General features: G+C 31.7%; 2 protein-coding genes across 4 annotated transcripts; one reads left to right on the top strand and one right to left on the bottom strand.

The window, feature by feature from the left end:
* The first annotated feature begins 4,170 nt into the window (after positions 1–4,170).
* LOC111379127 lies at positions 4,171–4,839 on the top strand. Its single transcript, XM_023002464.1, has one exon. It carries the CDS (start codon positions 4,171–4,173, stop codon positions 4,837–4,839), a length of 669 nt encoding a protein of 222 aa, XP_022858232.1.
* An 11,893-nt stretch (positions 4,840–16,732) lies between these two features.
* Positions 16,733–20,843, bottom strand: LOC111387640. Of its 3 annotated transcripts, XM_023012226.1 has the most exons (3): positions 20,658–20,843; positions 17,416–18,419; positions 16,733–17,334 (listed from the first exon to the last, which is right to left on the bottom strand). In XM_023012226.1, exons 2-3 carry the CDS (start codon positions 18,104–18,106, stop codon positions 17,003–17,005), a joined length of 1,023 nt encoding a protein of 340 aa, XP_022867994.1. In that variant the 5' UTR covers positions 18,107–18,419; positions 20,658–20,843; the 3' UTR covers positions 16,733–17,002. The 3 variants fall into 3 exon arrangements, with proteins under 3 accessions (XP_022867994.1, XP_022867981.1, XP_022867987.1); XM_023012213.1 differs by having other exon boundaries at positions 16,733–18,419; positions 20,658–20,842; XM_023012219.1 differs by having other exon boundaries at positions 16,733–18,244; positions 20,658–20,842.
* Positions 20,844–21,879: the final 1,036 nt, after the last annotated feature.

The raw sequence follows: 21,879 nt of genomic DNA, 5'->3' as shown, positions 1-21,879 counted from the left end.
CAACCAACGAATCTTTGAAGTGAAGATTTGTCTAAGATTTCATCACGAAATTTTTTATTAAAATTTAGACTTCTCTGAATTGAAATAATTGAACCATTTTGAATATTATGACCTAAAAATCTTATCTTTGATTGACATAAAACAATCTTTTTAACAGAAGCTGTTAAACCATTTTCCTTGATAAGATGCATGAATGTATTGATGTGTTTGAAATGTTGTTCTATACTTTCAGAAAATATGAGAACATCATCAATATAAACAATAATGAAACTTGAAAATGGATTGAAAATATCATTCATGATTTTTTGAAATTCAGAATGAGCATTTTTCAGACCAAATGACATGACATGACATTCGTATTGTCCAAAAGGAACAGTAAATGCAATTTTGCACTTATCTTCTTCTTTAATTTAAATATGCTAGAAACCTGACTTCATATCAAATTTTGAGAAGATAACAGCTTCGAATAATCCATTCAAAAGAGCTTTCTTTTGAGGAAGTGGATATCGAATCAATTGAAGAGCAATATTGAGAGATTTATAATTGATAACAAGATGCTGAGTACCTCGTTCAATTTCAGTCGAATTATTGACATAGAAAGCTGAGCAACTCCAAGGAGATTTGCTCGGACGAATTAAACATTTATCAAGTAAATCATTGATTTTCTAGATACAAAAGTGTAACAAATTTTTTTTTATTTGAATAGGACAAGATTTTGTAAAAATATTTGATTCATGAAAATCAAAATTGTATGGAAGAGATGTCACATGTTTCGTACGATCCCAAAAAGCATTTGAAATAGTAGAACAAATCTCTTTTCCCATTTTTTTTTTTTTTTTGAAGATTTGAAATTTTTTCTTGAATTGAAGGATTTTGTAATTGTTCTTCAATTCTTTGAAATTTAATTTCTTTTTTGAGAAATCGAATATGATTTTTCTTGAAATTGATATTATTGACTATTTTTGAAATTGATGCTTCTTTTAAAGAATTAACATCTTTATAAGAAGGAGGATTTGTAAAATTGAAACAAATTTCTTGATCAAAAATCTTTGTAATTAAACTTTTTGAAGTAGCTTGAAAAGGATAAATTTGAACAATAAAAGGAATACCAAAAATTACTTCTTGATCCAAATATTTTACAACATAAAAAATATTTTTGAAACAAATATTTGAATTACAAATATGAGCTTTTGAAAGTTTATATTGGGGGGTGTTTAATAGTCATTTTTATATAAAAATATATTTTAGAATAGTAATTGATGTGAAATGTATGGTTGAAAAATAAGGAAAATTTTTTGATTTACATGTAATATTATTTTAATAAATAATGTGTGGTTGATAAGAAAAGAGAAAAAATCATTTTGAAAAAAATGACTACCAAACGGGGCCTGAATAGGAGTACTTTTAAGAAAGACCTAGTCAAAATACCATTTTTTCACATTGACCAAAATTTTTTTTGCCATTCACTAAAAGAGCCTTTTGAAAAGTAAATGTCATTTTAGCCCTTATTATGCTTTGTAATTACAAAAGCATATCATTTGCTCAAAAGACAATAATACCCTCTTTAAAAAATTAATAAATCCAAACAATCCCACTTAAATTTCAAAATGAAATCACTTTCCTTATCAGATTCTCCAAAACAGTTAAAAAGAAATTTCCTCTTCCATCTACTTGAACATTGAAATCTCAAAAAATTATCAAAGGCTCAACAAAAAATATTACTCACATAAATATGTATTTTTAATTTCATTTTAGTTAAATTAGTACATTGTTTGAATTTTTAAATCTTATTTTAGCGTATGACTTTAGAAAAATAAATTATTACAGTTTTAAACGGATATATAATTTTTTTAGCAAAAATGAGGAAAAAAATTCATCTATTCAGATGCAAAATGGGGAAGACAGCCGGCCAGACGACGGTGCCGGTTGTTAACATCCGACCCGAGTGTCCGGGCCGGATGTTAACAGTCGGCCCGATCGTTGGGGCCGGATGTTTCGGATGTCAACATCCTGCAACAGTCGGCCCGAACAGTTCGGGCCCTTTTTTTTAATGATTGTGTGTCGTATTTTTTTCGTCCTTTTATTCTCCTAATTACAATTTTTTCAATAAATGATGTTTCCTAATATAGATATGGGATCAGCTGCTGTCCCGATTTGTTACTTTGGTGAATTTGAAAATAATGAAAATGATTGATGAGTGTGGAAATGGACGAATGAAAGACATGGTTGTACTGCAATTGTAATAACATCATACGCAGAATGTACAGTGAGATACAGAACTTGCTGAAAGTCGATCCCTCTAAGTATGACATGGAATTAGGATTTCTAATGGGCGAGTATCCATCCATTTCAATTCCACCTAGAATGTTACTTCTGAAGTTGAAATGAAGGTTTTAAGTGAAATGACCCAGAAACGTACGATTCCTATTTGAGTAACTTTGATGAAAAAGAATGTCCTCGAGAGTGAACACGAAGATTGCGATGGAGGGGATCGTAATGTGAATGAGTTTTGGAACACAGTGGAAATAGTGCGTGATGATATTGTGGCTATTCCAGAGACAGTTACTCCTCACTATAATCTCACTGTTACACACAGAATTTGCTCAGTAATTCAAGACAACGAAAGAGATAATGACTTTACAAATGAGAATTTGATTGCTTTATCCTGAGACATGAGTCAAGTGGGAGGTCACAGGCTAGACCGAGTGCACGGTCCTTTAATTGTTCGCGTATAGTCCTCGATGATGAAGATTTGTATGTCGAGCAACTATTTGACACGAAGAAAGATTTATAGGAAGCTGTTCACCGGATTGCTTTGAAATACAATTTTGAGTTTAAAGTGAAGAAATCAAATAAGTCGACTTACACAATTGTCTGCATTGGCGACAGTTGCCTTTGGCATTTGCAGGCAACGAAAATGAACATAAATAAGTTCTTTGTGGTTTGTAAATATGCACGGGAACATACTTGCGAAATGAGTATTCGTCGAAATGATCACAGGCAAGTCCGATCATGGTTCATTGGTCGAGAAGTAATGCACAAATTTCAGGACCCACAAACATTCTACAGACCTTCGGACATTATTAATGACATTCGTCGAGAGTACGGGGTGGTCATGAGCTATCAGAAGGCTTGGAAGGCCAAAGAATGCGCGTTGGAGGACTTGATGGGTTTAACCGAGGAGAGTTATGCTAAATTGGTCAAATATTTCTTTATTTAGATGTTTATTTAAGATTTATTTCAAATGTTAATTATTCATTTCAGTTGTTTAATTAATTATTTAATCAATTGTTTACTTAATGTCTAACTAATTCAATCATTAATTTCAATTGTTTATTTAATTATTTATCGATTCTTTATTTAATGTGTAATTAATTATTTAATCAATTGTTTACTTAATGTCTAACTAATTCAATCATTAATTTCAATTGTTTATTTAATTATTTATCGATTCTTTATTTAATGTGTAATTAATTATTTAATTCAATTGTTAATTTTTTGATTTTTTTAATATTGTTTATTTAATTATTTAAATTATGATTATTGTTTATTTAAATTGATCAAGTTTTGCTATAACATAGGAAGAATAAATACTGGATCGGCATTTTTTATTGAGAAGGATGACGAGAATCGCTTTAAGTATTTCTTTATGGCCTTTGGACAATGCGTTCGAGGATTTCGAAACGCAATGCGACCCTTAATCCTAGTCGACGGTACAACCCTTAAGGCGAGATACAGGGATAAGTTGATTATTGCAACATGTCAAGATGCTAACATCTAAATTTACCCTCTTGCATTTGGTATAGTTGACGGAGAAAATGATCTGACAATGCATTGGTTTTTCACGAAATTGAGGGAAGTAATTGGGGATGTCGAAAACCTTGCATTCGTAATCGATCGAGGGTAGTCAATAATTAACGGTATCGCCGAAGTCTTCCCCGAGGCACATCATGGTTATTGTATGTACCATATACAAAGAAATCTAAAGACCAAGTATCGAGATAAGGGCATCGTTACATTGTTTAGGAGAGCTGCAGAGGCTTACAGTTTTCAAGAGTTTGAAAAGTTTATGGTCGAAATAGAAAGTAAATCATATGATGCATGTGAGTATCTAACAGAGAAGGGATCGAACATTGGGCACGATCACGTTTTTCAGGACGTCGATACAACATGATGACGTCGAACAATGCAGAGTCGTTCAATACCTTATTCAAGAAAGATCGAGAGTTACCAATTCTCGCAATGCTTGAAAACATTCGTGAGAAGCTGCAACAGTGGTTTCATGATCATCGTGAGGAATCACAGAGTTGCATAAGTGTGCTAACCCCAGCTCAGAAAGATAAACTCTTCAAAACTCTACAGGTGGCAAGGAAGGTATATGTAGAACCGCTGGATCAGTTTCGCTTCTCCGCGAGATGTGGATGTAATTTCGGATACATTGTCTACTTGAATGATAACACGTGCATGAATAGATGGTTTCAGTTTGAGAGTTTTTCGTGTACATATGCAATGGCAGTGACTTTGTATAGAGGAATTCCACCACACACCTTATGCAGTGCTTATTACACGACTGGTTCTTGGAGAGCAGCATATACCGAAACCATATTTTCTGTACCGAATGAAGCCGAGTGGGAAGTTCCCGATCACATTCTCTCATTGAATAACTTGTTGCCACCACCAGTCGGTCCACGTACTCCTGGACGTACACGTACGTCTAGATTACCATCGACCGGAGAATTTTCCCGACCTCATAAGTGCAGCAGGTGTGGTACAATAAGACATACTAGAAGATTTTGTACAACTCAAATCCCTCTGCATGACAACATAACAGATGTATAATTGAAGTTTATGTAACATTATTTATAACATTGATATTAATTATTTATAAATATTCTTAATGTTAATTATTTATGTTAATTATTAGATTTAATTTTTTTATTTCAATATTTCATTAATTAGTTTCGTAATATTTGAATTTTTTTTTTTAAAAACTCAGTGCGTTTTCCATCATATACTCAAACATTATAAATACGTCATGAAACATTTAAATAAACACATAAACTAAAAAATAAAAATTAAATATTAAAAAAATAATATATATTTTACAATTATTTCGTAATTATAAATGAATGAATGAATTATACAATGTTTAAACGTTACAATATGTACAATTATTTTAAAAACACGGCTCTAATATTTACGGATCACCATTAAATTCAAATAAATCACAAGCTAATTTATTTCTCCATTTTTGTATCCACTCCTAGCTGATTGCATCAACTTTCTGTGCTACATTCAAAAATTCTATGTACTTGATAGCGAACATGCCGCAATCACCCCTACAATTACAAAATATTGTATTAGCACATCACCGTCTAACTATAATGGAAGTTGTAAATTACAAAAATAAAATAATAAACACTTGCGATATTTGCTGTCTCACCGTCGTCATGTCCCGCACGATGGCCAGTCTGTCCTGCACAGTAATGTTCGCTCGTCTAGCCAGCATGGGAAGGATCACAGACACAGACTCCAAATTTTGCTCGAGCTGACCTTGTGTCAAGCATGAATGATCGAGGTCATACACATACATAGTCGAGTCAGGGAATACAATCTCCACTGCAATGTAGTGATGATTAACACACACCGAGATGTATAGATGCGTACAACCCTCTCATGGCTTTCCCTCGACACTCGTTCACATCCCTACGACCGCTCCATCATGTATGTAGGCACCGTGTACTCGCTATCCATAACTTGGAACGTCTGGTACTCAATGTCAATGACACGTATGAACTCAGTGTTCAATATGAGTCGGCCAGGAATGTTGAACGATCTTGGATGTTGTTCAGCTAGATCTCGTAGCAAATCCATGGCGAAGTCAATATGCTGCACCAATTAAAAGGAGTTATTTAATTTCATAAATTCAAAACTCAAAAATATGTATACGTAATAAATAATAATATTACTACTTCACTTACATCATCGACGAGCCAAGCCCTCGAAGTGGTGATGTCGTGAAACCACTTGTAAGCGTTCGAGATCGTCTTATGAGCAATCTTGCGACTGGCTCTGAAAAATAAGAAAAGAAATTGTTAAGTAAAAATATAGATGTGTCAGTATCTGCGTAATGTACTAATCCTTAACGAATAATACAATACTTACCCCGGTATAATTGATCTCCACTTCGTTTCGAACGCTTTCTATTTAGCGTGATCCACCTCACTGAATAAATTCGGGTACGTGCCATCAACGTACTGTGATGGTGCCCTCAGCCTCTTGTCGACCACCAGCTCCGACACGTCAACAGTACATGACACCCTCCTAATCTCCGGTACTCCTTCATCTACCATCGGGACCACCTCCTTCATCCCCTCCAACATAAAAACTACGTCCGGCGAGTCTGGCATCAAAGATGGTACCCTCTCCACCTCGGGTCCCCCCTCCTCCTCCGACACCCTCACGACCTCCTCCTCCGGCACTTTGTGTATCCCCTCCTTTTCCTCTTCCGACATCCTCATGACCTCTTCCTCCGGCACCCTTTCGACCTCCCCCTTTGGTACTCCCTCTTCCTCCGACACCCTCCCGACCTTCTCCACCGGCCCTTCCGTCATCCTCTCTATCCTAATAAGCGCCTGTCCCTCCGTCACCCCCTCCATCCCGACAGTCACTTATCCCTTCGTCACCCCCTCCGTCCTGATAGCCGCCTGTCCCTCCATCCCGATACTCGTCAGTCCCATGCAGGCCTACTATGTCGCCCCATATCGCTACGACCTCAGCATAAAGGTCTCCTAAACCGACCTGTACCATCCCGACATCACGTTATAAGTCAGCTACTTCACCTCTGATCTCCATCATAAGTCGGAACATATCATCGATGGAAGCACTCTGACTACGGGCAGCTAATCCATGTGGGAGGTGTCCGGACGCAAGAGACGGTGATCTCATGTAGGGAGGTGATACTCTCGAGGGAGGTGATCGCATATAGGGAGGTGACACCCTCGATGAAGGCGACATCCTCGGGGAATGTGACACCCTCGACAGAGGCGACATCCTTGGGGAATGTGACACCTTCAACGGAGGTGATAATTGACGGCACTCCTAAAAAAATAAACATTACAAATGAATATCTTAATTAAAAAATTATAATGATAATCAACATATTATATTCAATTAACATACTGTGTCCCGAACGACGATGGACTCAGACCTCTCTCGAGCAGCACGATCTGTCAACAACTCACGGATATAAGTTTGATCCTCCTCCTCGATCGATGGTGTCAGCTCAGTGAGGACTTCAAGCTGACATATTGACATTTCATCGAATTACTGACCACGTATTGAGATTTCGAAAATGACATACAACAGAAAATGCAAATATATAATACGTACCTTAAGATCGTTGATGATAGTTGATAACTATTTTGTAAGGTACTTGTCTTGTGCTCGCTAGCGATGCATCCAAGGGATGCATGTATCCCCTCTCCTCGCATACCAACTAACTAGGATGGGGACAGTCTCATAGACCCATATCTACAATAATTACGATTATTATATGTACAATTTAATTAAAAAAATAGATAAATCATTATGTTAAACATTTACCTGCAAAGCTAACGACATGCCATATACATCGTACTTACGCTTCGGTCTATCTCCGCTAGGCATCGAATGCCCCCTCCTGAAGACACGTAAAGTATCGACAAAGCATCTATGCCCCCACAAATAGCTGTTGAACGTATCGATGTCATCAACAACTTGTAAAGGAAAAATGTCAATCGACGTCTTCCTGTGATGACACCTCAGTACACTCTCCAGTATAAACACCATCCCCAATTTCAACTTGTTGGACATCTGGTCACATCCCCTGAATGCATCTCCTAACTGCGCCAGTGTCACTGTCGTATGCCCATTAAAATAATCATTCAACAGCCTCTTGTCTGTCAAAATACTGGCCCTCACTGCCTCTTCGTCGGTACATCTCAATCTAGTGATGAGTGCAAACTCGAGTATGGAAAATGTAGCAATCTTACCCCCAAGATCAAAGTGGAGGGCATCTCCATCAATCGGTTTAAGCAGCCGACACAGTAATGAATCGATCAACTGTTCAGAGAACTATACAGATCACAACGAATACATGGGCCATAGGCATGATCGACATAATATCTACGCGTGCTCCTCGTCTAATGAATCCAATACTGCTGTGAAGCTGGCAAAATTACAGTTCGACGTAACTTTGCCAGAAACCTATCTCAAGGCTGCGTTCAAGTAGTAATTCATTCTGCAAAATTTCAAATGTTAGAACATTTGAAACATGATGTCACAAAATTCAACTAACCGAACTGTAAGTAATATACGCACGAAATAACAGATAATAAAGAAAATGAATTAAAAATTAGACAACTTATAAAAAGTGAAAAACTAATTTTTGTAAAATTATTTATTTCATAGTTTGTTTTAATCCATGTTAGAAATTTATTTCAATTCTTTATTTAATTAAATTTGATTATTTTTATTTAATTACATATTTAAATAAATTATTTTAACAATTTATATTTATTAGTTATTTAAATCATTTTTTTTATTTAAATGTTCATTATTTATTTCAATTGTTTATTTAAATTATTTATTTCAATTGTTTATTTATTTATTTAACATTTACTTTAATTGTTTAATGAATGCTTAATTTTAATTATTTATTATAATTGTATATTTAATTATTTTCTTTAAATTATTTATTAAACATTTAAACGTAAATATGTAATTATTTGTTATATTTTTCTTTAGTTGTTTATTCAATATTTATTTTAATCATTAACTGAGTATTTAATTATTTATTTTAAATGTTAGATATTTATTTCAATTGTTTATCTACATTTTAATTACTTACTTTGATTATTTTTATCTAATTATTTTTCATTTATTTATTTCAATTGTTCATTTAAATTATTTGATTTAATTACTTATATTGATCAATTATTTATCGAACAAGTAAACATAAATGTTTAATTATTTATTTCAAATGTTAGAAATTTATTTCAATTAAGCTTTATTAATATTTTGATTATTAACATTTATTCATTTATCATTTAAATAATCATTTAATTATTATTTAAATGTTCATTATTTATTTTTGTGCATTTTAATTAATTAATTATTCCAATTGTTTTTCATTTATTGTTTCAATTGTTCATTTAAATTATTTGATTTAATTACTTATATTGATCGATTATTTAAATTATTTATTGAACAAGTAAACATAAATATTTAATTATTTATTTCAAATGTTAGAAATTTATTTCATTTAAACTTTAATTAATATTTTGATTATTAACATTTTTTCATTTATAATTTAAATAATCATTTAATTATTATTTAAATGTTCATTATTTATTTTTTTATTTATTCCAATTGTTTTTCATTTATTTGTTTCAATTGTTCATTTAAATTATTTGATTGAATTACTTATATTGATAGATTATTTAAATTATTTATTGAACAAGTAAATGTAAATATTTAATTATTTATTTTAAATGTTAGAAATTTATTTCAATTAAACTTTAATTAATAATTTGATTATTAACATTTATTCATTTATCATTTAAATAATCATTTAATTATTATTTAAATAATCATTATTTATTTTTGTGCGTTTTGATTAATTACTTATTTAAATTGTTTTTCATTTATTTGTTTCAATTGTTCATTTAAATTATTTGATTTAATTACTTATATTGATTGATTATTTAAATTGTTTATTGAACAAGCAAACGTAAATATTTAATTATTTATTTAAAATGTTAGAAATTTGTTTCAATTACATTTTAATTATGTATTTTGATTATTAACATTTATTAATTATTTACATTTTTTATATTAAATAATAATTTATTGTTTTGTATTTCAATTATTTAATTCGCACGGAAAAAAATAAAATAAAAGGCCCGGGCGACAGACGGCATAGCCATCTTCTTCTCTAGCAGCCGGTGTGCCAGAGATCTCCGGCCAAAAAACTCAAAAAAGGCAATTTCTAGTCATTTTACATAATCTACAAAGATTTCTACCACTATTTCCAACAAAATAAACCTTCAACATCCAGGTTCAAAGATTAATGGGGGAAAAATAAGCAAAACTTACTTTCTTCGACTTGAATGGTAGCCTGTCGGTCTCCTTCCAAGAAAAAGTTGTCGATTTCCTTGCTATTTCTTCCCCTTCTTTCTCCAGACGTCGGTTTGAGAGTGATTTGTTAGGGGCAATATTGGGTTTTCATTGTTTTTAAGGTTTTTACAAAATTTTCAATTTTTTTTTTAAACAGTAGTCAACGATCATTTTGAAAAATTGTCTATTTTTTGTGGCTATTTGCCACCATTTCCTCGGCCTGAATAGTGAGTTTCTTACAACTAGCACCATAAAGACACTCAGCAGTTTTTTCAAAATATTTTGTAGGTATCAATCCTTCACGGATACAATTTTGATCAGCTCCAGAATCAATAAGGATTCTAGAAGTAAATTTGAATTCTTTGTTGACTACAATAGTGATATTGCATTACCATTTTTAAAGTTGAACATGATTAATAACATTAATTATTTCTTCTTCAAATTGAATATTTGAAGGAATGAGAGGATTGAATTCTTCACTGGAAGAATTGGAAGAGGATGAATAAGAAGAAGTTTTCGACTTTAACTTCTTATCTTGAGTTTTGAGAAGAGAAACTTCCACTCTAACATCTTTCATTTGACGTTCAAGAATAGAAATTTGAGTTTTCATAGAATTGACTTTTGATTTTAAATTAGAACTAGATGATTTTGAAGTTTCAAAAAGATTTAAAATATTTTTCATATTGAAAGGTTCAACTTTCGAATTTGAAGGAATAAGGGATTTAAACTTATTTTTGAATTGTGGATCTTCAATTTGATCTACAATTTCTTTAATAAGTTCTTCGTGTTTAGTAAGAATATTTATAGTTTTACAACCACAAAGTTCTTTACTTTGACTTGAAGAGTATTGAGAATTTGAACTAGATTCTGCATCAGAATCTCCTTGATGTTGCTAAACATATTCTTACTCTAAGTTAGACTCATTTTCAGAACTAGAATTTGAATCAATGAGATTGAGAAGTTGAAGTTTTATATATCTTCATCAATTTGAAGATTATTAATCTTGCTATTAGAATAATGCCCAGATTTTTGACATTTCCAACGAGTAACATTACTTTTTCTTGAAAATCTTTTCTTTTGAAATTTCTTTTTGGAATAATTTTTTGAATAAGAGAGTTTTTGAAAATACTTTTCTTTTGAATAAACTTTTCTTTTTGAAAAATCTTTTCTTTTCGTTTTTTATGGAGGAGTTATTTTCTCAAATCTATATTGTTCACAGAATTATCCAAGTTCTTTTCAACTATCCAATCTTTCTGTTTGCAATTTGGATTTAAGTTTGAGTTCATTACAGAGAGCTAATCCTTCTCTGTTAATGAAACAAATCAGTTCTTCATAGGAAAGAAGATCATATGGAATATTATTTGAATATTCCTTTTTGATATATTTTTTACTCTTTCAGAAAATAATTTTGGAAGTCTATATATAAATCTTTCTTTTCAATAAGCTTGATTACAATCATTTCGCAAATATACATGTGTTAAAAACATATTTTTGTACCAGCGAAGATCTTGTAAACTTAAACAAATTAAAGTTAACAAAATACTTGAAACTTTTTCTAAAATATCTGTTGGAGATCCAATAAAATGTTTGATAATACAATCAATTAATATATTAAAACTATCATTTGAACCATTAGGTTTGAGAGCTTGAGCAATTTGATTTTTCTCTTGGTCAGAAATATAATTGAACCACCAATTATTTAATTAACCAGCAAAACCTTGAACAATATTGTTTGTTGACCCAATTGGAGAAAGTCCTTCTTGAATATTGGCATTATAACAAGCACCCATTCTTTTAAAAATTTCAAAAATTTGATATTCGATTAAACCATCAATATTCTAGAAAGTTATACCTGTTCCAAAAAATGTTGTAGTTATTTTGGTCTTTTGTTCGAAAAGTAAATTTGGAGGAGTATTTTTTGGATAATAAGGATGAATTTTTGAAAATTGAACTTTCTTGCCTTGAAGTTTATTGATTTGAGGAACTTCATTATCAATAAATTGAGATTCAATATCATCAATAGTATTGATGTTATTTGAAGTAGAAGATGATAATATTTTTTGATAACTGAGTTGAAAGTTCTTTGAGAACATAAATATCAGTTTTGAGACCATTTTTAGGTTTAGCCTCATGTCTGTTAATTAAAACTGGCTCTATTGGCTTAATACCTTTTGAGGAGGAGGATGTTTTAGGTTCAAAATTTATTTCAATTCTGTTGGGCTGAGAACATACAAATTGAAGAACTATGTTAGTGAAGTTATTTTGAGCTTGAATATTTTTTTATATCTTTAAAACAACTTGAAATTCATCATGTCCTTCTTCAGATATCTTTTTGAAAAGAGAATCAAGAATTTCAGTACTTCCATGTGGAACTATTATCTCTTACAAAAGAGGATGAGAAGATTGAATATTCTTTCTAGAAGGAGTTTTTCAAGTCTTCTGTGGAATATTTGTAGTTTGAATTTTTTTTCTTTCTTTGTTTTTGAAGAAATCTTTTCTTTCTTTGAAAAAGTAAGTTTTTTGTTAAAAACTTTGAATACGTTCATTCATAAAAACTTAAATCTTCAGGAAATTCATAAAATTCTTCCCAATAAGATTATCGTTCTTCTTTTGAAAAATTTTGACGAAATATTTTTAAAAAATTTTTAACATCAGGAGTTTGATCAATTTTGAATTCATTTCTTCTATCAATATTTGAAGAAATAATATTTGTTTGATGATCAAGTCTTTTATTTTGAGAAGAAAATATATCAGAAAAAGTTGGAGATTCAAGTTGTTCTGATTCTTCTTCTTTTTCTGCTTCTTTTTCAACGTATTGAGGTTTTAAAATATTTGGAGTAAAATCAACTTCTGAAAGGGAAGATGTTGAAAATATAGTTGATTGATAAGAAGTTCTATGTTTATCTTTAGATATAAAAGAATAAGATCTTTGAAATCTAGAGGAAGATCCTTTGAAAATCATTTTGACGTTTCTATTAGGAAAAGTAAGAATTTTATTACGAATTGTTTGAACAAGAGCAGGAATAGGATTTTGAACATTTTCAAATTTTCATTCTAGTCCACTAGTTTGAAAATTTCAAGGAATTCTCTTGGGAATCATATTGTTTGAATGAAAAGAATTACATTCAACAAAAAGACTTTCATTTTTAAGAGATGAACATAAAGCACCAATATTGAGTTGAATATTCATGAGCTTGTAATATATCATGAATATTACAGCAAAAGCATTTGAATGATCATCGAAATGGAGATTCTTTGTTTGAATATGGAGATTAAGAGCATTAAGAATAGCTCCGTCATTGAGATTGATTGAAAAATTTGGATAACAATTTGAATAAATTGGACCGCTTTCTAGATTTGACTATAGAACGGATAATAATGAATTTTTGAATTTGAGGAGTCTCTTATATCGAAGAGTTAAGAGAGTTGGAATGTCTAAACCAAGTTGAAACAAAGGTTTGACAACAATTTGAACTAATCCTATATGAAGATATTTGAATTTCTTCCTATGAGATTCAATTGATTTTTTTGAAAATAAATTAATGTGTACATTTTGATTTTTGATAGATAATATTTGTTCAAAAGTTTTGATAATATAATTTTAATTAAAATCAAACTTTCCACTTTCATAGATAGAATTCTTTTCTATTTTTGGAATTGTCCAGTTATGCAATCTTTGTTCTATTTGAGCAATTTAAATTTCATGACTATTGAAATCATTTGATACGTATGATGCAGATGATTGATCAAATTCTTCATTTGAATATTTTCAGATCTATTTATAGACCTTTGAAATCAATTTAAAAAAGAGGACATAATTAAATTTAATGAAATTATAACAATTTACCACTGTAAAAACAGTTAAATAAGATAGATTGATTCTTACCAAACCTACAAACGGGACCACCCTAACACATCTTCCTCGGCTAACAACGAGTTGACCAACGTCTATTCAGCATACATCCCAAAATCAAATTAGGTTCTCCTATTTAAACAGTGTCTATATTGATAAACTACTACAACCTCATCTCACTCTCTTATGGCTCTGATACCAAAAGGGACCCAGGAGGGGAAGAGTAGAAGTGCAAATGAACAAATGTTTAAAAATGAAGATAATTTTATTGATTTATGAAAATTGAAATACAAATATTGAAATGAACTTTGAATTACACAATTGAAAGATAAAGATTGAAAAATAAAGATAGTAAAAGAATACAACGATTTCTTAAACTATTTTGAAAATGATTTAGCTCCCGCAAAATCAACTCTACTGAGAGCTACACTGAATTAACTCTGAGGAGATCTTCAACACTTGATCTTCTTTTATACTTGAAATATTGAGCTTCGGACTTGAAAATTTTCTTCAATTTGAAGAAAGAATCTTGAATAATTGCACATTTTGAAACTTTTACACTGTCTATTTACAAAAGTTATACAAACACAAGAAAAATTAAAATAACGTCAAAATAAATTTTCAAAATTTCAAATTAAATGTATTTTCTAATTTTCTGTTTTCAAGACGATAAACTAAACACATTTTTAACAATCTTAAAACAAACTTTCAAAATAGTAAATTGAAAATGAACTCAAAATTGGAACGCAAAACAAACGAACCGTTATTATACCAAATACACTTTTTTTTTTCAAAACATGGTTTTAATGGAGCCGAAACAAGGGCTAAATTCTGATCTAGTATGGAGTATCACAGCGTCTGGGTTAAATAATAGCTGTAGTTGGTATTTTTAGACTTTTTATTTTTTATGAGGATTTATACAAGCAAGTTTGGTAAAGAAAAAAGATTAATAATTTAATTGCCCAGTTAAAGAGTAGACTGACTGGCATCGCTTGAATATTAGGGGAAAAATCACGTGAAAAATGAAAACAAATTCAATTTTAATGAACCAGAAAACTGTTAATAATTGCCTATTAAGTTTATGTTGAAGGGTAAAATTGTATATTTAAAAAAAAAATTATTTCAAGAAGTCGTAGATTTGAACAAAAAAAAATGTTAAATCTCTTCCTACATCATTTTATAATAGTTTATTGCATTTAATATTACGGATGCTTAGTATATTGAACTTATGCTAAGCACGAGATGATATGACACACTACAATATAAAGTTAATCAATTTTGTAACCAACTACCATCATCCACCACCTATTGTAACATATCATCACTAGAGTGCTTAGGAAATCAATCCTAATCATATTTACATACTTTTTAAATGCCTTTTTATACTTCACTATCCATTAATTGGTGCATCTTATCATTGATGACAATTTTTGTGGAAGTAAAATTACTTATTTGTCCTTCGAATTTCTAAATAAGCCCAAAAAAATATTACGGCTAAGTATTTGTTTCCCATTTTAAAGCAAGCTAACAATTTTTTGGACAAAAAATGATAATTAAGGACAAAATGTGATAATTAAAAAAAGGGTAATTGGCACAAAACGTCCATACCTTTCAAGCTTATTGTGAAAAAGTCCCAACCTTTCATTTCTTGACATTTTCGCTCCTACCTTTTAAATTTCTTTGACGAGAAGGTCATTTTCATTAGTTTTTGACAATTTTGCTCTCCATTCAAATAAAACAAAAAGAAAAAAAATAAAAAATTAATTGCAATAATAGTCCCAAAATTTCAAAAAAAAAATGACAAATCGATCACAATTTATTGTGAACTGAAAAATTTTAAAATTATCCAAGAAAAAAAAGCAAAAAAAAAAAAGAAAGGAAACTTGAATGTACAGAGAAATAATCAAGAAATAGAGAGATTTTTGAACCATAGCCAATAAAACTGAAAATCTTTAAAAATGGGTAAGCATAAATCTCAATTTTTATTTAGTAAAGACTAGATAGAAGGCTTAAGGCAAAAATCACGTAATCTTCAAAAACTTTCATTTCTATTGGTTATGATCAAAAAACTTTCTTCATTTCTTGATTATTTCCCTGTACGTTAAAGTTTCTTTTCTCTATTTAATTTTAAAATTTTTTAGTTCACAATAAATTATGACTGATTTATAATTTTTTAAAAATTGGGACTATAATCGCAATTAATTCTTTATTTTTTCCTTTCTTTTCTTTTTATTTCATTTCAATGGAGGGAAAATCGTCAAAAGGACATTCCGTGCAAAAAAAAATGTGGAAGGTAGGGACAAATATGTCAAAAAATGAAAGGTAGGGATATTTTCACCAATAAACTTGAAAAGTAGGGACGTTTTGTGCAAATTACCCTTACAGAAAACTAAGTATAAAACTCCGATAAAAAAAAATGTTAAATACATAAATGTAACAAGAAATAAAGGTTAAGAACATAAAAGCAATATAATATGATTCATTTATAAAAAATAAAAAACTGTGTTGTGAATACAAATTTATCATCAGTATAATCTAACCTAGCCATATTCGTGGTTCAACACAGTAGACATAGCTATACGCCCTGATTAGCTGATCATAGAATAGTTTTGCGATCGAACACAAATTGAAGACAAACTATTTCTATAAAGCAAATATAACAGTATTATAAAAATAGAAACTTGGTTCTACACAGCAAAATCTATCTTTCAAGTAGAAATATATCTGAAGTAAAATCCATTAGGACCGCAATCAGAAAGGGAAAACAACCTTAATTGTCAACAAAATTGCAAATTGTAATAAGAACAGAATTAGGATATGTAGATATAGTTCCACCCGGAAAATATATGGTGGGTAAACAGGCAAACCACTATATATCTCAAAAACCAAACCAAAATACAAACCAAATAATTTACATACAGTCTTGCTTCCCTGCAAAAATGTTTGTTACCTTACTTCTAAGTAGCATTTAGGATCCATAAACTGGTGCAGTCAATGCTGAATAAAAGTGAAACGACTCAGTTCAACGAAGGCTACTGCATCATTTTCTGTTGTGCTGAAAGAAATTGGAGCATCCGAGCTCCCCATGGGAATTCTCATCACACTTTCTTGAGGGCTTTGATTAGCAATTAGTGAAATGGTGTCGTTGTAGAAGTCACTAGTCCTCCTAGCCTCTATATCTCTCTGTAGAGTCCTTAAGGCTAAAGAATCCGCAACAGGAAGGTACACAAGCGTGCAGAGACCTACCCCCGCACAACATAGAAGGGAAAGAAATGCCAAGAATGCAATGGCATCATACAAAAGTTTTTCTGGCTCAAATAGGACTGTTAAACCAAGAAGAGTAACTCTCAACGGAAGAAAACTAGAAACAGAAAAGATTAAAGCATACACTCTCTTTTGCAAACCTTTGTTGATGACCAAATGAAGAATTTGCCTCCCAAGCCAGAACAAGTACGCAGTTAGAAAGGTGGCAAAAAGTCCAAGGAAGATGGTACTCAACAGTGGGTAAGTGCAGAGGGCAACGCTGTCATTGTCCTTTGTCTTAGATGAAGCAGCTGCTTTAATGAAATAAGGTGGTAGTTTGTGCCAGCGATTCTCCTTGTTGTACTCTGGTCCAATTAAAATAACTATGAGCTGAAGAACAAACATCGGGAGACAACAAAGAAGAACATAACCAGCTGTTTTTGCATTCCATTTCTGGCTTAAAGTTCCAGACCTCTGTAAAGAAGCTCGAAGAAGAAATATGAGGGTGAGAAACAAGCATGGTTCGGCAAACCCTAGGTTTGAAACAATGTAGCATTTGCAAACAGTTTCTTGCCATTTCAAATTGAGGGCATCCAAGACTCTACCGTCACGTCTTAAAAAATTCAACCGAATAATTTCTCCAGCACCCCACCAGACTGCAAAAAAGATTAATAAAATTCTGATGATCCAAGGAGCGCTAAAATAATTGAGCCGGATAAGACCATGACCACGGATACGATTGTGGAAGTAAAATGAATAAATGGTGCAAAATAAACCCAGAAGGACCAGAGCACCAACAAGGCAAATAGTCACCACACCAAGTGCATCAGCAACAACTCTTGTCTGGGGCATTAGCCAAATTACAGATTCCACGCATGCTCTCCGCCAGCATGGACACAAGAATATCCTCTATTGAGTACAGAATTCCTTCTCAATGACTGAAAGCACGCTGAGCATATTTGGAAAAAGATGGTGCAAGGCTCCTATTAACTGTACAGACTCATTTGGAAGATCAATTAGATACTCCTATTAACTTTCTGACCTTGCAATCGACAACGGCTAAGACTAAGCAACTTCCAGATTTCAGTTTCAAACCTACTTATAAACAATCAAAGCTTTGAAGAATAATTTTCATAACTTAGAATGAAGGATCTTGCCAAACAACCTACCATATGAGTAGTTATAATCAGTTATGCATCCAAAGAGAAGAGACGGATAGGCACATAGCTTTAGGGAATGAAATAAAGAAAAAGGATAAAGCAATTTTCAAGAATTAACATTGATACTAAGCATAAACAGTCGACTTTGTGCTATGCTGGCATATGCACGCATATCAGTGTGTGTTAGTGTTAGTGTGAGTGTGCACGCGAAAGTGAAAGAGTGAGAGTAGCACCAAAATATGGTCCGCATTAAAAGAACTGATAAAATCTAGCTGTAAATATCATAGATTACAAGCCTTTTCCCCTGATAGTGAAGAAATTACAGGAAAAAAGTAGATACTTTTCAACAGAATAATCTCCAACAATAAAAGCATGAAAAAAATGACACATCAATGTTTTTCTCCCCAACCTAATATAATCGGTCAAAGCCTTATAAATTAATAGTGTAAAAACAACATAGTTCATGGTAAGATGTGTAAAGTGTGGTAGATGAACCAAGGCATGGACCAATCACTGGAACTAAAATCTTCAGGTGAGCATAATATGAGCAAATTTGGAGATCCCAACATTTTAAAGAAAAATTCAGCAAAAAAAAAGATTTATTTAAGCAACTGATCAATATTTAGTTGGGGAAAATATAGATCACATAGAAAACACATCATCCATGGGTCTAGAGAAATTGGCCGTATATACCAAAAACTAAACACAAGCCCTGTTTTGACCCACATTATTTCAAAAAAATACATTCTTAAACACTGATTTGACATCATTTCAATCTGCATTCTTCAATAAAATAATATTACACGTAAATTCAAAATTTTTCCTTATTTTTTAACCATACATTTCCCATCAATACACTATTAAAAAATGCATTCTTATGAAAATAATGTGGCTCAAACAAGAGCACAGAATGCTTTATAGCTGTTTGCATTTTTATTCATTTATTATTAATTTTTTTTTTTTGGGGTCTATGAAAGGTGGCCAAAAAAAAAAAAAAAAAAACTGCCACACGTCCCAAGCACTTTTTATGAACAAAAAGAAAAGAAATTTCACTAAACGGACGTGGGCCTCATTCTACTGGGCGAGATAGAGCCTCATTATCACTGATAAACGACTGCTAAATGGCCTTGCCAAGAGACAAACGTGGAAAAATTTGCACAAGCCATCTATTAATGTACTTTCCAAGAGTACCGGATACATCGTGTAATTTTAATTTTCAGTTTTTCACATTACATAACTGCTCACTGAATTCATTACAAATGTCTTCATCAATACTCAATTTTCCTTGTTACCTTTATTTATTATATCTGGTAAAGATCTAATTTTCAGTCATGGAAGCATTAGCTTCACCAATCAACAATATCTACTCTTTCTAGCTCTCGCTTAACTACCATGGGGCTCCGCGATAAATCAGGCCACCGCCGACTCCTATAGATTCCTCCCACACGTCAACAAAGAAGTTGGGTGCTCTACCAAACACTAATAAATTGCCCTGTCATTATTTGTTCACAGTAAGCTGAGTTTGGCAGCAGTGCACCGCAACAAGCATGAAGTGATGCATCAGATAAATTAAATGCACTAGCAAATTCAGGACTAATAACATCAAGTTGACATACCCAACAACACAAACTTTCCGGTACTGTTTCAGTGTCTCAAAATAAAATTACAGTTCATATGCTGTACAATTTCCCATTCTATCCACTCCAAGAATCCTCATTAAATATCTTTGGGAACCAATTAACAAACTCCATGAAATATAACAATTTATGAACCAATTCATCTGCCACAGCTATCCAAAAAATTTCAATAACTTCCTATCTCATGGATATGGAATAACATTTAAACACAAATATTTATATTCACATACATGCACGTAAATGCACGTTGTATTTTTATTTTTCAGCTTTCATCATGTAATTACAACTCAAAGCTATGTTGTATAATTTATGGCACAACAAAATAATTAACAAGAGAAATCTACATCAAATTCTGATTGATACCTATAATTCCACGAAACCATGTAGAAATTCATAAAAAAATAATTAATATAAACAGAAAAAAATATATATATTGTGTCTTATGAACACAAGAAGCACGACTGTAAAAAAAACTTGAAAAGCCTTCATGAAACGCACATCGTTACCAGAATGCGCAACAGATAACCCTAATCTAATTCACAGTAAAAAAGAGGAAGGAAAACTTAAAGCCATAAATTATGAAAATCAGATCAGGAGAAAGCTTACAGCAACGATCTGGAGAGCTGAAACCTCGAATGTGAAAGTCACCAAAAACCACTTGTGAGAAAGAAAAAGAAGAAATTCGAAGAAAAACAGTATTTTAGAGAGAGAAGGGGTCAAAGAGAGAAAACAATGTGAGGAGAATAGGACAAGTCTTCGTAGAGAGAGGTGGGGTGGGGTGGAACTTTGTTGGCGACAGCCTGTCTCCAGCGAATCAACCCAGATTATGTCTAGACGTGAGCGTGTAATTCGTATATAGTGAAAATTATACCGATGATCCACAATCTATTGTCTTGATGATAACTTAGTCCATAGGTTTTTAAAGAAAATTATACTATCCAAAATCTATTGTCTGGATGGAAGTTGTTCGCTAGACTTTTAAAGAAAATTATATTATGATTGATCCGAAATCTATTTTCTCAATGTTAAGTTGTCGCCCCAAACTTTTGAGACGAGTTAGACCGTAGTTGGTTTGTCGTTTTCGACCCATTTTTCATTTTTTGTTTTCGAAAACGAATTTTCAAAAACAAGTTATAAATTAAACGCAAAATGATTTTTTATCATTTTCAGCGTTTTCAGTTATAAATGTCAAAAATGCTCAAAACGTGAAAAACGGGCCGTTTTCGGGGAAAACCAAAAATCATTTTGAAAATGAAAATGCAAACCAACCACTACTTTTAAGGCCATGGTGGTTTTCCGTTTTCGACCCATTTTCCTTTTTCCGTTTTCGAAAACGCGAAAAACGCATTTGGTCCGTCGTTTTTGAAAAAGCATTTTCGAAAACGAGTTAAAATTTATAATTAAAAACGTATAACGATTTTTTATCGTTTTCAGTGTTTTCAATTATAAAGGTCGAAAACGGACCGTTTTCGAGGAAACTAAAAATTTGTTTTGAAAATGAAAATGGAAAATGAAAACGTAAACCAACCACTATCTTAATTTTTAAGTTTCATCATGAGAATTGTAAAATCTATCTCTATTATGAAAATTGATTAAATTTTGTTAAATTGTCGACTGATATTTGTATGTGTACTCACGTAACTAAAGAGAGATGTGTTTCCATGAAGATTATGTAACAATTTAAATAAATATTGGATGATTTATGTCAATGTGAATTGGTCGTGTGATAATAATGAAAAGTTGGTGACCAACTTGTTTTCTTCTTTAAGTTGACGACCAATTGGTTACTAAAGAAGTAAATTGAGGCTGAACTCTGAATTTTTTCCTA

Source organism: Olea europaea, chromosome 3 (genome assembly GCF_002742605.1).
Source record: "Olea europaea var. sylvestris chromosome 3, O_europaea_v1, whole genome shotgun sequence".
Lineage (NCBI taxonomy): Eukaryota > Viridiplantae > Streptophyta > Magnoliopsida > Lamiales > Oleaceae > Olea > Olea europaea.
Note: the sequence above shows the minus strand (reverse complement) of the source record. Positions and strands in the feature narration are given on the sequence as shown.

What these genes read in the sequence shown, in the direction of transcription:
- LOC111387640 (XM_023012213.1), bottom strand. Translation starts at nt 18,106, where the DNA reads ATGCCCCAGACAAGAGTTGTTGCTGATGCACTTGGTGTGGTGACTATT.
- LOC111379127 (XM_023002464.1), top strand. Translation starts at nt 4,171, where the DNA reads ATGATGACGTCGAACAATGCAGAGTCGTTCAATACCTTATTCAAGAAA.